Source organism: Pelophylax lessonae (genome assembly GCF_965119305.1).
Source record: "Pelophylax lessonae genome assembly, chromosome: 1".
Lineage (NCBI taxonomy): Eukaryota > Metazoa > Chordata > Amphibia > Anura > Ranidae > Pelophylax > Pelophylax lessonae.
In genome coordinates, this window is record NC_138768.1 from 11,769,317 (window position 1) to 11,787,182 (window position 17,866).

General features: G+C 46.4%; 1 protein-coding gene across 5 annotated transcripts in view; it reads left to right on the top strand.

The window, feature by feature from the left end:
• The window catches only part of LOC309552235 (receptor-type tyrosine-protein phosphatase kappa-like), a 247,879-nt gene that overhangs the window by 120,978 nt on the left and 109,035 nt on the right, over window positions 1-17,866 (top strand). For all 5 annotated transcript variants that reach the window (XM_082253095.1, XM_082253097.1, XM_082253098.1 and 2 more), the window contains one exon: window positions 8,730-8,909. In XM_082253095.1, coding sequence (XP_082109221.1) covers window positions 8,730-8,909 — 180 coding nt within the window. The remainder of the gene's footprint in view (window positions 1-8,729; window positions 8,910-17,866) is intronic.

Genomic DNA, 17,866 nt, shown 5'->3' on the forward strand with positions numbered 1-17,866 from the left:
AGCGGCTAGTGCTCTTTTTTACGTCTCCGCCAAGAATCCCGTTCAGTGGGACAATATGCCCTTCAGTTCCGCATCCTCTCAGCTGAGTTGAGCTGGAACAATGAGGCCCTGGTCGCTACCTTTTTGCAGGGTCTATCTGAACGAGTGAAGGACGAGGTCATCACCTTATGTAACCAGATCGATATTCGTTTTCAGGAGAGATCCATAGAAAGAAAACGCCAACACACCCTGGGACCTAGCCAGTCTGAGCTCCCCTCTCTTCCTTCCGTGGAGCATCCTCTGCCTGAGGAACCCATGCAGCTGGGCCGGACCAGACTAACCCCCGAGGAACGTGCTAGGTACAGAACTTTGGGCTTGTGCCTCTATTATGGAGGCAAGGGCCATTTTCGTGACTCCTGTTCGCTTCGTCCGGGAAACGCTCGGGTCTAATACATTTGGAAGGTGGAGTATTGGACCCAGAAACATCATCTTCCCGTCTTCTTCTTCCAGTCTCCCTTCATGTAAGCACTTCTCCCCAATCAACCCTTGCATATCTGGATTCCGGGGCTGCCGGCAACTTTATGGACTGGAGAACTGCTTCTTCCATGAAGCTCACCCTTTCACCCCTTTCTACGCCGTTGGTAGTCTCGGCTATTGATGGCACTGTTCTTCCAGGGGGCCCTATTCGCTTCCAGACACTACCCATTAGGATGTCAGTAGGGATTCTCCACCAGGAGTGGATATCCTTTCTCATCCTGCCCAAAGCCTCTACTCCCATTGTATTGGGCCTTCCTTGGCTACAGCTCCACTCTCCCCATGTGGACTGGGTCTCTGGGCAGATCCTGGATTGGGGCCTTTCATGTTTCTCGTCATGTCTTTCCAAGGTGACCTCTAAGGAGAGACTTCCGGTTGCTACCACATCGGTATCTTCTGACCTTCCCGCTGCATACAGCGATTACCGGGATGTGTTCTGTAAGAAATCAGCTGAAGTGCTTCCTCCCCACAGGTCTTTTGACTGCGCCATTGACCTTGTTCCCGGGGCAACTCTGCCCAGGGGTCGTACCTACCGATTGTCCATCCCTGAGACCCAGGCCATGTCTGAGTATGTCGCAGAGAATCTTGAGAAAGGTTTCATCCGGAAATCCTCATCGCCTGCAGGAGCAGGGTTCTTTTTTGTCGCCAAGAAGGATGGTACCTTGAGACCCTGCATTGATTATCGAGGCTTAAATGCTGTTACTATTAAAAACCGATACCCCTTACCCTTAATATCTTAACTATTCGATAGGTTGAAGGGTGCCTCCATTTTCACCAAGTTGGATCTCAGAGAGGGGTGTACAACCTCATTCGAATTCGTGAAGGTGATGAATGGAAGACGGCGTTTAACACTCGGGACGGTCACTATGAATAGCTGGTCATGCCTTTTGGGCTGTGTAATGCCCCAGCTGTGTTTCAAAACTTTGTCAATGAGATCTTCCGGGACCTGCTGTACCAGTTTGTTGTCATCTATCTGGGTGACATTCTGATCTTTTCCGAAAATCTGCATGTCCATAGAAACCATGTCCGCACTGTACTCCAGCGCCTTCAAGAGAATAATCTCTATGCCAAGCTGGAGAAATGTTCCTTTGAATGTTCTGAGGTCCTATTTTTAGGATGCTTTGTCTCAGGTTTGGGCCTTCGTATGGATCCTGGGAAGGTCTTAGCCATTACCAACTGGCCCCTTCCTGCTAGTCTTAAGGCCACACAGCGCTTTCTTGGCTTCACAAATTACTATAGGCAGTTCATAAGGAATTACTCTTCCATCGCTGCACCTATTATCGCCTTGACCAAGAAGGGTGCTAATGCCAAAGTCTGGCCCCCCGAAGCTGTCGCTGCGTTTCATGATCTGAAACAGGCCTTTGTCTCCGGGCCTCTCTTGAGGAGACCTAATCCTGGGGATGCATTCTTTATTGAAGTGGACGCTTCCTCAGTGGGGGTGGGAGCTGTTCTTCTTCAACTCTTTGAGAAGAGACGTCAACCATGTGCGTTCTTTTCCAAAAAATTTTCTCAGGCAGAGAGAAATTATGCCATCAGCGACCGGGAACTTCTCGCAATCAAATTGGCGCTGGAAGAGTGGCGTCATCTTTTGGAAGGTTCTCCTCACCCCATAACGATCTTCACCGATCACAAGAATTTACAGTACCTACAGAATGCTAAACGTCTGAATCCCAGACAGGCCAGGTGGAGTCTTTTCTTTTCCCGTTTTAATTTCATGATTACGTACAAACCTGGTTCCTCTAACGGTCGGGCTGATGCACTTTCTAGGTCCTTTGACACTTTGGACGAGGAGTCCACTCCTGAACCTGAGCCGATCATCCCCACTTCATGCATTATTGCCCATTCTTCCACCCTGGACTCGAAGATTCCTCCTGGTAAGACCTTTGTCCCCACTGAGCTAAGAACTAAGATTCTTCATTGGGGCCATGATTCCAAGGTGACAGGCCACTCAGGGTTTCTCCGCTCCTTCTTGTTCATCAGCCGTCACTACTGGTGGCCTAATCTCCGCTCGTAGGTCAAAGACTATGTCAAGGCTTGTCATGTCTGTGCTCAGTCTAAATCCTCCACACAAGCTCCTGCTGGTCTCCTCATGCCTTTGCCCATTCCTAAGGAACCCTGGGCTCATATTGCCATGGATTTTATCACCGATCTCCCACTGTCGGACGGTAATACAGTCATTTGGGTGATAGTCGATCGGTTTTCCAAAATGGCTCATTTTGTTCCCCTTCCTGGTCTTCCTTCTGCTCCTGCCTTGGTTCCCATTTTTATTTGAGAAATTTTCCGCCTCCATGGGGTTCCTTCTCACATTGTTTCTGACAGGGGCGTTCAATTTACGTCTCGTTTCTGGAGAGCCTTTTGCAAATCCCTCAATATTGCCTTGGATTTTTCCTCTTCTTACCACCCTCAATCTAATGGGCAGACGGAGAGGGTTAATCAGGAGTTAGAGATTTTTCTTCGCACTTTAGTCTCCGCTCATCATGACGATTGGTCCTCTCTACTTCTGTGGGCGGAATTTTCACATAACAATCATGTAAATACCAGTTCGCAGAAAACACCCTTCTTCGCAGTTTATGGAAGACATCCTCAACTTCCGCTTCCCATGGCCTGTTCTCCGGATATCCCAGCGTTGGCTTCAGCTCAGGAGTCCTTCAATTATATCTGGAGTGACGTTCATGATTCCCTCCGGGCAGCTGCCAACAAATTCAAAGGCTTTGCTGACCGCCGCAGGCGTAAACCACCTTCTCTTCAGCCAGGGGACAAAGTTTGGCTCTCCACCAGGAACATCAAGCTTCGAGTGCCTTCCCTGAAGTTAGCTCCAAGATTCATTGGTCCATATACCATAATTTCTAAACTGAATCCGGTTTGTTTCAAACTTCAGATCCCCAAAAGCCTCAGAATTGCTAACTCCTTCCATGTTTCCCTTCTGAAGCCTTTAGTCCTCAATAAATTTTCTCGTCCTTTCCCTACCAGGGCACCAGTCTCTGAGGATAATCAGGAATACAAGGTCAGTCAAGTTCTGGATTCCCGACTCTGTAGAGGCGTTCTTCAGTACCTTGTTCATTGGAAAGGCTTTGGTCCTGAGGAGAGGTCTTGGGTTCCTGCATCAGAGGTCTTTGCACCTCGTCTGTTAAGAAGGTTTCATCTGAGGTGTCCCTCTAAACCTGGGCCCAGGCGGGGTAGGGGGAGGCCTCGTAAAAAGGGGGGGGGGGTACTGTCATGGACTTGCAATAGAGCTTGGCAAGCTTACCTGTACCTTCATGTCTGTATTAGAGGTCAGACTGCATTTCTGGATCCTTTTTATCACTTCTACTTCCTGTTCCTGCCCCACCCAGGTCATCACAGGAAGTCTATATTAACCAATGCACTGCAGGTCTGCTTTGCTGTTCAACAGTATTAGTTTCCTGTTTCCTGTTTGCCGTGTGCTTGAACTACTCTTCTGTGTACCGACTTTGGCTTGTCTCCGACCATTCCTGTTTGCCTGTTACCCTGACCTCTGGCCTGTCCCTTGACTACCCTTGTCTGCCTGTTACCCTGACCTCGGCTTAACCATCACCATTCTGTGTGTCCTGAGTGGCTGCTTCCCTTCTCTCCCTACGGAGCATGACCTGGGGGACCCCGGGGGCCACGACCTGGGCCCAGCTGCAGCGAAGTCCATCCTCACCACTAGAGGCTCTGGTGAACACCTGCTGGGTCTTAGACTCTTGGGCTCACGTTCCGGTCCATCCGCAGCAGTCTGCTATTGGGTTCACTACCTTGCGCTGCGCCCCTGCCTCCAACAGGGTGCAGTTGTCACCTGGCCACAGGTGACCTGACAACAATCTTAGAAAAATATACTGTTAAATAACACCCCACTTCAATATGTGGTATTGGGGGGCCACAGTTTTATCACACCAGTTTTACAAATAATTGGCCAGTAACTGTTGTCACTGTGAGTAGCACAGTTAACACCCCACTTCAATATGTGGTATTGGGGGGGCCACTGGTCTATCACACCAGTTGTTCAAAAAATTGGCCAGGGAGTTTGGCACTGTGTGTATCAGAGTTAACGCAGCAAAAGAGGCAATATTGTTGCAGGACACAAATACACTTAGGGAAGTATACTCAGATAACACCCCGCTTCAATCTGTGGTATTGGGGGGGCCACAGGTTTATCACACCAGTTCTACAAATAATTGGCCAGTAACTGTTGTCACTGTGTGTAGCACAGTTAACACAGCAAAAGAGGCCAAGTTTTTGCAGGACTAAAATACAATCTTAGAAAAGTATACTGTTAAATAACACCCCACTTCAATATGTGGTATTGGGGGGCCACAGTTTTATCACACCAGTTCTACAAATAATTGGCCAGTAACTGTTGTCACTGTGGTTAGCACAGTTAACACCCCACTTCAATATGTGGTATTGGAGGACACTGGTCTATCACACCAGTTGTTCAAAAAATTGGCCAGTGAGTTTGGCACTGTGTGTATCAGAGTTAACGCAGCAAAAGAGGCAATATTGTTGCAGGACACAAATACACTTGTAAAAGTATACTCAGATAACACCCCACTTCAATATGTGGTATTGGGAGGCCACAGGTTTATAACACCAGTTGTTCAAAAAATTGGCCAGGGAGTTTGGCACTGTGTGTATCAGAGTTAACGCAGCAAAAGAGGCAATATTGTTGCAGGACACAAATACACTTATGAAAGTATACTCAGATAACACCCCACTTCAATATGTGGTATTGGGGGGCCACTGGTCTATCACACCAGTTGTTCAAAAAATTGACCAGGGAGTTTGGCACTGTGTGTATTAGACTTAACGCAGCAAAAGAGGCAATATTGTTGCAGGACACAAATACACTTATGAAAGTATACTCAGATAACACCCCACTTCAATATGTGGTATTGGGGGGCCACTGGTCTATCACACCAGTTGTTCAAAAAATTGGCCAGGGAGTTTGGTACTGAGTGTATCAGAGTTAACGCAGCAAAAGAGGCAATATTGTTGTAGGACACAAATACACTTAGGAAAGTATACTCAGATAATACCCCGCTTCAATCTGTGGTATTGGGGGGCCACAGGTTAATCACACCACTTCTACAAAGAATTGGCCAGTAACTGTTGTCAATGTGTGTAGCACAGTTAACAGAGGAAAAGAGGCCAAATTTTTGCAGGACTAAAATACACTCTTAGAAAAGTATACTGTTAAATAACACCCCACTTCAATATGTGGTATTGGGGGGGGCACTGGTCTATCACACCAGTTGTTCAAAAAATTGGGCAGTGAGTTTGGCACTGTGTGTAGCAGAGTTAATGCAAAAAAAGAGGCAATATTGTTGCAGGACACAAATACACTTAGGAAAGTATACTCAGATAACACCCCACTTCAATATGTGGTATTGGGGGGTGGGGCCACTGGTCTATCACACCAGTTGTTCAAAAAATTGGCCAGTGAGTTTGGCACTGTGTGTATAAGAGTTAACGCAGCAAAAGAGGCAATATTGTTGCAGGACACAAATACACTTATGAAAGTATACTCAGATAACACCCCACTTCAATATGTGGTATTGGGGGGCCACTGGTTTATCACACCAGTTGTTCAAAAAATTGGCCAGGGAGTTTGGCACTGAGTGTATCAGCGTTAACGCAGCAAAAGAGGCAATATTTTTGCAGGACACAAATACACTTAGGAAAGTATACTCAGATAACACCCCACTTCAATCTGTGGTATTGGGGGCCACAGGTTTATTACACCAGTTCTACAAATAATTGGTGTGACAGTGCAGTCAGCTGTGAGGGTGTATGTCACCCAGGAAATCTCCAATCCTGGGACCAGGTCTTAGGAATAGCCAGCACACTGATTGTGCAGGTGGATCTGGGCCTTTTAACACAGACAGGACCAGGGTTCTGGGCTCCACCCTCCCAAGGAGTCCTGGAAAGCAAGGGAGAAGTGTGCATGTCTGCACAGTGCAGTCTGACAGAGCAGACGGAGGGCCAAAACCTGTGGGCCTGAGCAGCAAGGAAGCTGTAAAAGGAGAGTGTCAGGAAGGGTACAGAGTGTGTACCATACAGGGACACTGTTACAGGGTCAAGAGGACCGAGGTCAAAGCCTGAGGAGCAGTGCTGACCAGAGAGCCAGGTGGCTTGGTATTATTCGCTTATTATTTCTTTACTGCTGTGTAAAGTTGAAACCCCTGCGTGGGAAATCCTGGATGGACTGTTTTCCTTTTCTTTAATAAAAGTGGGCCAACAAGCCCTTGAAAGGCACAACTGGACTGGACTCAGCTCACTGGTAAGCTCTACATTTAAGCTAAAATAACCCCCAAATGTTACATTGGCCAGTAACTGTTGTCACTGTGTGTAGCACAGTTAACACAGCAAAAGAGGCCAAATTTTTGCAGGACTAAAATACACTCTTAGAAAAGTATACTGTTAAATAAGACCCCACTTCAATATGTGGTATTGGGGGGCCACTGGTCTATCATACCAGTTGTTCAAACAATTGGCCAGTGAGTTTGGCACTGTGTGTAGCAGAGTTAACACAGCAAAAGAGGCAATATTGTTGCAGGACACAAATACACTTGTAAAAGTATACTCAGATAACACCCCACTTCAATATGTGGTATTGGGGGGCCACTGGTCTATCACACTAGTTATAATACATTAAAAGTGCTTTTGTCACTGTTTGTAGTAGTACTGCAGCAACGCTCAGTCACCACACCAGTCACAATGCTGCACAGTGCACAATACAAATCCACTATAATATGCCTTCGATATTACAAAGTATATTATACCATGGATTACCCCCCCCCCCCCTTTATAGTTCACTGCACACCAATACCAAATAAGTAGCAGCCCTTTAAATGATTTTTGTGGACATTAACAGAGCGATTTGTGTCACTGCCGATCTCTAACTGTCCTGGGAGCACAGACTGGATACCTGCCCCTAACCTGAAAAGATACTAGTAGACCTATACAGAAATACCAGCCCTGAAAAGATCTTTTGTGGATCTTAACAAAGCTATTTGTGTCTGGCAATCTCTCCCTGATGAACACAGCTGACCTCTCCCTACGCTGACAAAAAGCAGAATGTGAAATGGCCGCCAGCTCAGGTCAGGTATTTATAGGGGAGGGGGCATGTCCATGTGCTGAAATGTTTCAATTGGCAGTCCCGTTCCACCTGACGGCAGTGTCATGGGTCAAAGTTCTCCCCAATGTAAACGAATATGGCCGTCGCGAACAACGCCATGTGTTCACAAAATTGACGGGTAGCGAACAAGCAAAATTTGCTGCGAACTGCCCGCCGGGCGAACCGCAAGGCCATTTCTAGTGCTAGGCACAGAACTACATAATACAATAATTTTCCCCATTGAAATCTGATATGTTTTCAAAGTGTTCCTTTAATTTTTTTGAGCAGTGTTTAAATACATAGGAGGGGGGGGGGGGATATGATCACCATGTATAAATACATAAGGGGGGATATGATCACCATGTATAAATATATAATGGGGGATATGATCACCATGTATAAATACATAAGGTGGGATATGATCTCCATGTATAAATACATAAGGGGGGATATGATCACCATGTATAAATACATAAGGGGGGATATGATCACCATGTATAAATATATAATGGGGGATATGATCACCATGTATAAATACATAAGGTGGGATATGATCTCCATGTATAAATACATAAGGGGGGATATGATCACCATGTATAAATACATAAGGGGGGATATGATCTCCATGTATAAATACATAAGGGGGGATATGATCTCCATGTATAAATACATAAGGTGGGATATGATCTCCATGTATAAATACATAAGAGGGGATATGATCTCCATGTATAAATACATAAGGGGGGATATGATCACCATGTATAAATACATAAGGGGGATATGATTTCCATGTATAAATACATAAGGGGGAATATGATCACCATGTATAAATACATAAGGGGGATATGATTTCCATGTATAAATATATAAGGGGGGATATGATCACCATGTATAAATACATAAGGGGGGATATGATCTCCATGTATAAATACATAAGAGGGGATATGATCTCCATGTATAAATACATAAGGGGGGGATATGATCACCATGTATAAATACATAAGAGGGGATATAACATCAATGTGTATAGGTGAGAAAACATATATGAAATAAATATTCATATAATTCCTTACCTAATATTAACAATTGTTTTTCTATGCAGCACAATGTGAAAAGCCAGAAATAACCAATAGAAACACATCAATTAAATACAAGAACTTCTACAATGTGAGTGACTCTGTAGAGGTGAAGTGTAAGAAGGGATTTCGGCCATCACATGAGAAGATGACATGTGTGAGAAGTGGAAATGAGTCCAAGTGGGATCGCACATCAGAGTGTATCGGTGAGCAAACATCCAACATTCCTTCCCTTCCTCCAAATTATACACCAAAGTTTCCAGATACAGATAGTACAGTATACAGTACATAGAAAGGTGGATGGTATTTGGTGCTGTGGCCGATATCAGAGGGAGTCATGTGGATGATAGTAGTAGTAGTCATGCCTATTTCCACCAGGAATGCACTCTTCAACCCTGTGACTAGGAAAGACCATAGAAGACACCTACCTACAACATGGGTAACACCAGCATCGATATGCTCATATGAAGCGGACAGCCAATTATGTATTCCAGGATGGAGTTTTAAGCCTGTCCACAATGGGATGTATTCCCTATGGATGAGTTTAAAGGGATCCTGCTGTAAATCAAATGGAAGTTTACCATCAAACCTTCAAAACATAAATGTGCATTAAGTTTTCCAGAATGTTTCACACTTAAAGAGTCTGTTACCCCAACATTTCCTATTCCCGATATGTGTCTGTTGTACCATGTAATTATGTTAAAAAGTATCTTTGCATTGCTTCCTTTTCCTTCCTATCTTAAAATAACCATGATTTGCATGAGAGCTCATCTATCCTAGTGTGGTCAGTTTTCTGGCCTGTCTGTCCGCCAATGATCAGACTTGTGCTGACATGCCCCCCCCCCCCAGACAGCCATTCACTGGGAAGATCAGTGTGCTGCTGCTTCCATGCCTCCTACTGACACCCCCTCCCCCTGCAGTTTCCACTCCCAGAGTTTTAAGCCTCCTATGAAGTCAAGAACAGAGGTAATGTGAAAGGTATTTATCCACTTGAAGGCCGAGCATTTTCTGCCACTTTTTGTTTCCAGGCGAAAATCTGTTTTTTTTTTTGTTTTGTTTTTTTGAGAAAATTAGTTAGAACCCCCAAACATTATATATATTGTTTTAAAGCAGAGGCCCTAGAGAATAAATTGGTGGATTTTTCAATTTTTTTTTGTCACACGGTATTTGTGCAGCTGTTTTTCCAACAGTTTTTGGTGGTAAAAAAAATCCACTTTTTCACATTTTAAATTTTGTCTGAAATGTGTTTCTAATTAGAAATTGATGGTTTCTTTTTAACGAACACTGATAGGATGAAATGAGTCTGGCAGCCAATGATGTATTCAAGGGTGGAATTGCAAACCAGTTTAAATTTAGACTGTATCCCTAACCAACCCCCCCTCCCCCGCCCCCCCGGCAAACTTAGAGAAAAAACACATTTCAGACTTTATCAGCACCCCATGCACATGGTACAACCATCCATATTCCCATCACACACGTTCCTGGAAAACGAGGATACCGGGTGTTGCGACCACCAGCTGGAGACTGGATCACCCATGGCACAGTGCAAATACTTGCCAGCACACCACAGAGCTTCATGTTGAGTCCAAACGGCTTTTTTGAAGAATGATCACATCACAAACAAGAGAGTGCAACGTTTCGGAGTCACACACGGCCCCTTCATCAGGCCTTTGAAAAGTGTACAGCAAATGTGCTAAAAAAAATTTCAATAAACATTTACCAATCAAAACTAGCCAAAAAACAAGGTACCACTCACCCCTAGATAGGTATGGCGTCCTAAATCACACCAAAAATCCAGTAAACGAAAGCAGAGTTTGTATGGATGTGCATTAACATATTAGAAGAAATCGCTGTCCAAATATTGCAAACTTCACCTCCGTAACATCTCCAAAATACGCCCCCCTTTACCTGTTGAAGCCACTAAGCACCTTATTCACTCCCTTGTTATCTCTCGCCTTGACTATTGCAACTCCCTCCTCATTGGCCTACATCTTTATAGGCTGTGGACGTGGTATACTTGGACAGAGGGGTGGCTGTGAATGTGGTATACTTGGACAAAGGGGTGGCTGTGCACGTGGTATACTTGGACAGAGGGGTGGCTGTGGATGCAGTATACTTGGACAGAGGGGTGGCTTTGGATGTGGTATACCTGGACAGAGGGGTGGCTATGGACATGGTATACTTGGACAGAGGGGTGGCTGTGGATGTGGTATACTTGGACAGAGGGGTGGCTTTGAACGTGGTATACCTGGACAAAGGGGTGGCTGTAGACATGTTATACTTGGGCAGAGGGGTGACTGTGGACGTGGTATACTTGGACAGTTGAGTGGCTGTGGACATGTTACACCTAGACAGAGGGGTGGCTGTGAATGTATTATACTTGGACAGAGGGGTAGGCTGTGGACTTGGTATACTTGGAGAGAGGGGTGGCTGTGGACGTGGTATACTTGGAGAGAGGGGTGGCTGTGGACGTGTTACACCTGGACAGAGGAGTGGCTGTGGACGTGTTATATGTGAACAGAGGGGTGGCTGTGGACATGGTATACTTGGAGAGAGGGGTGGCTGTAGACGTGTTACACCTGGACAGAGGAGTGGCTGTGGGCGTGTTATACTTGAACAGAGGGGTGGCTGTGGATGTGTTATACTTGGACAGAGGGATGGCTGTAGATGTGGTATACTTGGATTCTGCCAAAACATTTGACACAGTTCCCCACACACGGCTAATGTGTAAGGTAAAGTCTACAGGCTTGGAAAGATCAGCTTGTAAATGGATAGAAAACTGGCTAAAAGACAGAATTCAGAGAGTAGTGGTTTATGATTCTTACTCTGAATGGTCTAAGGTTATCAGTGGTGTACCCCAAGTTTCAGTGTTATTAGTGTTGTACCCCAAGGTTCATTGTTATTAGTGTTGTACCCCAAGGTTCAGTGTTATCAGTGGCGTACCCCAAGATTTAGTGTTATCAGTGGTGTACCCCAAGGTTCAGTGTTATTAGTGTTGTACCCCAAAGTTAAATTTTTGTTCCTGCATTTTCCCTTGGGTCTTCATAACTCGCTTCAGAACCTGATATATCTGAGTTTGAACTTGAGCAACTTGAGTCATCAATTCTGCTGATTTGGAGTGTCAGCCGACTTTTTGCTGTCGGGGCTCTCACGCCCCTCTTGGTCTGTTTTGGTCTAACTGTTCTCATCCGAAAAGCTAGGTTCTGCATGAACAACACGGGCAGAAGCTCTTTCTTTCTTCCCTCCTCCTGCAACTAGCTCTCTCACCCCTTGACTCTTTTCTTCTAACAAAGCTTTTCCTCCCTTACTTCTCTCCTCAGTTCTGGGTAAGTGGGGACCCTCCATGCTCCTTTCAGCAGTAACTTCAACACAATTGGGTAGTTTGGACAGGTCCCTTGCAGGACCCGTTTCAGTCGAGCTTGGTCAGCATCCTTGGGTTCTATGCCCCTTTTGAGGATGATCTGGTGTAACATCCGATCCACTCGAGAAATGTATTCAGAAAGCCTCTCCCCTCTTTGTTGGTGTGTGTGGGTAAACGTGTACAACAGATTCAGGGTCTTCTCTACCCTTCCAAAAACAGCAAAAAAGCATCTAGGTAATCCATAGCTACACAGTCCTTCTGCAGTAGTGATCCGCAAATTTCGGATCACTTCGCCGCTGTCTCTTCACAGCCTCTGGCACACTCTACTCTTCTACTCCCTGAGGGGCTTGACTCATCCATGTCTCAAATTCCTCTTCTCCAGCCCGAGTTGGCAATTGCCTTGAAAAGAACTGGAGCTTCCTATATCCTTGGCTTGCATTACCGGAACCATTCTACACCAAACTCTCAACTAGCCGGCTCATGTCCATATAGAACAAAATGGGGGGGGGGGGGGGCACTGGTCCCATATGAGTCTGCACCAACTGGCCCCATTATCCCCACACTCGCATGTGGTGGCGATAGCCCCTCAGTGGTCTCTTCCCTCTCTTACCCCTTCTGTCAAGGATACCTCTTCTTCCCGGAAACAGGCAGGTATATCATCCTGCCACTCCATCAAATCCCACACATAGTCCAGAGTAAACTCTGCCTTCACATCCAAGATGTAGGCCTTCTGCGCTGGCACTAAGGCCCTCATCCACTGTCGGATCTCCTTCTCTGTACACTTACTTCCTCTGAACTCTAGAACAATGCTTTACTCAATTCGAGCTTCTTGAGCCCTTCACCAGGTGGCAGCAACTGGGTCCATGTCTTTCTCTCTCAATAGCTAGTGACTGGGCATACTAGGACCTGCGGCAGCAAAGCACATCCCAGACGAGCCCCCAAATGTAGCACTGCCCTCTTTGGGGTTGCTTGTAATTGTATGTTCTTCTGTGCCGCTTTGACACTGTGAATCGTCCAGCCCTCCTGACACTCTAAGTTCAGATATGTTGTATATACCTTTAAATGACACACGGACACAATGCAAATCGGTTTTAAATTTAGCTTTCTCTATCGCTCATTGACAGACGTAGTCCTCGGTGATACAGCACCTTCGGGTTATGTTGCCTCCACAGGAGCAGGAATAGACAGGAAATTAAAATGCTCTGGCCACACCCTAGGGGCAGTCCCAGAGGGTATATCCTCTCTCTCTCCGCCTCAGCAAATCAGTTTTTTTCTGTCTAGTCAGGAGTAAGGACCTAGATACCTTGCTGGGATCTTCAGTCCTGGCAGGATTTTTTCTTAGAAAAGATTTTTTAGACAGCTTTTTTTCTCCAGTGTTCCTGTGAGATCTTCAAGCAAGAAAGCTGAACTGGGCGACGGGCAGGATGTTGAGATCTAGTGGTCACCCCAGTTCATCCTACAAGCGCGTGCAGGCCATAGCTCCGCGCTGGGTCGGCCGCGACAAAGTCCCACTGGGGGACTGACCCCGCGAGTTAAACGTCTCGCTGAAACGCCAAGGACCATGAGTCACGGCGTCCGTATTGGTCGACAGCCCTCCCGCCCCGGTGGAGAGGGGTACTGTCAGGAGTTGGTGCCCGCCTGGTTCCGGTATGGTGAGTAGTATGTTCCCCCTTTTCCCCCTGACGGGTCTTGTGGTGAACGCGGGCCCCTCTCTGTATGGTAAGATAGAGTCCCCCTCTATCCTATAACTTGGCACAGATCCCCCTACTTTGAGTGTGATTTTATGTGCAAAAAAGCCAGGAGGCTTGGTTTGGGAGGAGAAGGTGTTGTGTGCTCTGCAGCACATCGCTATTCGGTACAGGCCGCCGCCATTTTTTTTGCTGGATCGCACGAGCCCCCATTTTGGCGTAGCCTCGTGTCTCCAGCATGGGGGCGGCCATGTTTGAGGTGATCCAAACACCTCGTGGAGCTAGGGGAGGCGCGGAAGGCGTGCAGAGGGGCGGAGCCGCCTCCTTTCTTCCTGGGCAGCCAGCCAAAAGACTTCCTGTTTGTGTAGACAGCGCTGTAACCTGTTGCAGTTAAACTCTGAGCATCAAGTGGTGAGCCTGGGGGTCTATCTCTCTCTCTCTCTCGATCGATCGATAGGGATCCCTAGCAGGTAACACTAAGGGGCTTTTGTGGCGCTGGGGGTCTGAAAAAAAAAAAAAAAACAAAGTTTTTTATTTTTGAATTGTATTATCCGGCAAGTGACTGGAATAATCATGGACCCTGCCACACAAATTCCCCCACCTGTTTCCCTCGAGGGGGCCACGGGACCCGCCGGTGCACAGAGTGTGGAGGCATTTACAGCAATTTTGGAGTCTATGGTGGCTCGGGTGGAGGCGGCCTGTCAGGGACGAGGGTCAAGGAAGCGACCCCCGCCTACCCCTATATTATCTGACACCTCTGACTCAGATTCAGAGATGGTCACTGCAGCTGCAGGTCCCTCTGCAAGGGCTGTTACCTCAGGTAAAGCTCCCTCAGACAGTGAGGAGGACGTTCCTTCTCCCGCTATAATTCAGGAAGCCCATCAAAACGGTGAAGGTTTTTCCTGTACCCAAGTGTTTTGGTAATAAGATTAAAGGAGAATGGGAGCATTCTAAGCGTACCTTTACGATTTCCAAGCGTATTGCTAGACGCTATCCATTTGAGGAATCCTTCATTAAGAAATGGACGGTACCACCAGTGGTGGATCCACCTATTTCCAGGCTGAATAAAGCCACGGTTATCCCAGTGGAGGACACTTTGTCCTTTAAGGATCCGGTGGATCGAAAGATGGAAGCAGAGTCCCGCACTATCTTCTCTCTGATAGGGTCAGCATTTAGACCAGTAATTGTTATTGGTCTAGTTTCCCAGACACTTACGGAATGGGCGAGATTGGTACGCCAAAACCTTAGGGGAAAAGATATTCCCCAGGAAACATCTGATTTGATGGAACAGATTATACAAGTGTAGCACCACCCCCGCAGGAGCTGCTGATTAGATTATTGGGTCTACGTCCTGCCTAACAACCCACAGAATTGGCTCGAACCCTCCCTAGGCACAACTGACCCAGAATAGGACTGGAATACCAAATGGCTACACAGATTGGAATATAACACTTCAATAAATAATAATGACCTGTTACCTCTTTCCAGCTGCAGTCCTTCTGGGTAATACAAGGTGACCACACACAAGCTTGCTTTTATACAGGAAAGTTATTTACTGTAAATCAAATAAACAGTTTCGATACAGTAAAATATGACTTTGTAAAAGGATATACTAATTAATTAATCAAAGATAAGATAAATACTGTGATATCACTCCTCAAGGGCACATTAATTGTTTCAGGAAATGTCTCAGAGCCTATAGGACCACCATCTTAATCACTATTATACTTTTGGAGATAAGGCTCAGCATTCAGTTAGACACAGTATCAGAATGTCAGACCTATCTGAGTCCGCTGTTTCTTCTCTATATCTTCGCTAGCAACGTTGGTGCACTCGCAATTTGTAATCCACATTGAGGATGGGTGATCAATAGAGAGAATGGCAGCAAACAGTTAGTAATCACCGCGGGGTGTCTGTGCAGGATTGCCGGTAAAACTTCTGTGAGAGATGTACTGGGCCACCTGGTATATTGCCTTCTACTACTCTAAGGCTAATCCTGACTAAAGTTACTTCTTTGATAGATAGAGTCAGTTTTTGGGCAGGTGCCCTCTCACCAACAGGACTGTCTCCCAGGAAGCCTCCGCTGCTGTCTCAGTCTCCGGCCTCTGTCACCAGCCGCGCTAGGTATTTGGGGTGGATGAGTCTGGTCTCTGTAGAACATCGATGGGACCTCCAGGAGGGATCCTCTACTGGAGATGAAACACTGCAACTTAGTCACTTAAGGCCCAGGAGTTTCGGCCTAGCATACAGCATCAGCCCACAGCACTGGCATCCTGCTTGTCTCACTGTGTCTTTCCCAAGAGAGTGAGCCTGGCTCCTCCCTTCCTTTATAAAGCTTCCCCCAGAAGGCTGTGCGGTGAAGCAGTGCATCCTGGTAGTCCAAGAGCACTATGGATGATGAAGTCTCTCAACTTCCTGAAAGGAAAATCACATCACAAGAAATTCCATAATAGCTGCAGTGTGTCATTTTGGCCACTAGATGGAGCCGAGTTCCTCTCAAATGTCAAACAATCATCTTTCAGGCATATTAAACACCGCTACACACTCCCCCCACTTAAGAAACTTTGGTCCCCAAAGAGGACAACAGCATGTACTCCAGTGCATATGTTGGCAGTACACAACAAAAACATTAACATATGCATAACAGGGAATTATCTTCCTTTTCATAAGCAGAATTCAAACTCAACAACTGCATATTACAACACAGGTTCGACATAGGAACCTCCCACCAATTGTCAGGGGAGGGAAGGTAATTCTGTTCACAGACCCCTGACACTTGAGTGGCTTGTACAGATGTGCCTGGGGGTGAGCTAGGGTTGTCCTCCACCAAATCTGCGGTGGAAGAACTAGGCTGATCAAGAGTTCGTTTGGAAGTAAAGATAGCCTCTTCCGAGCATTCACCCAATTGGTCATAGGTCAGTCTTTTGGGTGGGTGAATGACTCTTCTTTCCCTCTGTTCTTTGGGATGCACGATCTCAGAGGTACTAGGACCAGCCACTTCTGGGGATTCTTCAATGTCCTCCTCCTCATGTTCCAACACACAGGAATCTGATGCTTCAAGAGCGGTCAGTTCTTCTTCAGAGAAAGGTGCAACCTCCTCCTCAGGATCTTCATCATCAACTACTTCTTCTGGAAGCATTTGGAAAGGTATGAATTCGGGGGCTTCCGCCCGAAGGGTTCCTCTGTCAGCCAATTCGGATGAAGACAGGGAGGCAGGTGTGGGTTCTGGTAACTGAGACGACCACATCCAGTCAGGTACCTCCTCTTCATCTTCCAGATCTTCAGATGGAGAATTTCCTCCCCTCACATCTGGGAGTGTCGACTGAGATCTGGTGACTGGTCTGGACAGGCGAGAGGTCGAAGGGGTCTCTGGCGAATCTACGACAGGAGGCATGCGAACTGCTTCAGAGAGAGGCAGTAAATGGTTCCTATGCCAAGTCTTCAATGGACCCACACTTCCTTCAGGCCGAATTTGATACACAGGGAGGTTTGGTAGTTGCTTGCAGATAACATAAGGTTGGGACTTCCAGCGGTCTGCCAACTTGTGTTTTCCCGGGACACCCAAGTTCCTCAACAATACCCTGTCCCCTGGTTGCAAGTCTTGGATCCGAACTTTTAAGTCGAAATTCCTTTTATTCCTCAGTCCACGTTGATCAGATGTGGCCTGAGCTTTATCATAGGCCGATTTCAGACTCTTCCGCAGTCGGTCCACATATCCCTTGTGCGATGCTGAAGAGGTGTGATCGGGCGAGATGCCAAAGGCCAAATCCACTGGCAATCGAGCCTCTCGTCCAAACATTAGACGATAAGGGGAATATCCAGTAGCATCACTGACAGTACTGTTGTAGGCATGCACAATGGCAGCTACATGTTTGCCCCAATGCTGTTTTTTCTCTGAGCTCAAAGTCCCCAACATGTCCAAAAGAGTCCTGTTAAATCTTTCTGGCTGGGGATCCCCTTGTGGATGGTAGGGAGTAGTTCTAGTCTTTTGGATGCCTAACAGATCTAACAGTCTCTTGATCAGTCTGCTTTCAAAGTCTCTTCCCTGATCTGAATGGAGGCGTTGTGGTAACCCATAGTGTACAAAGAACTTTTCTACAAGAACTTTGGCTAC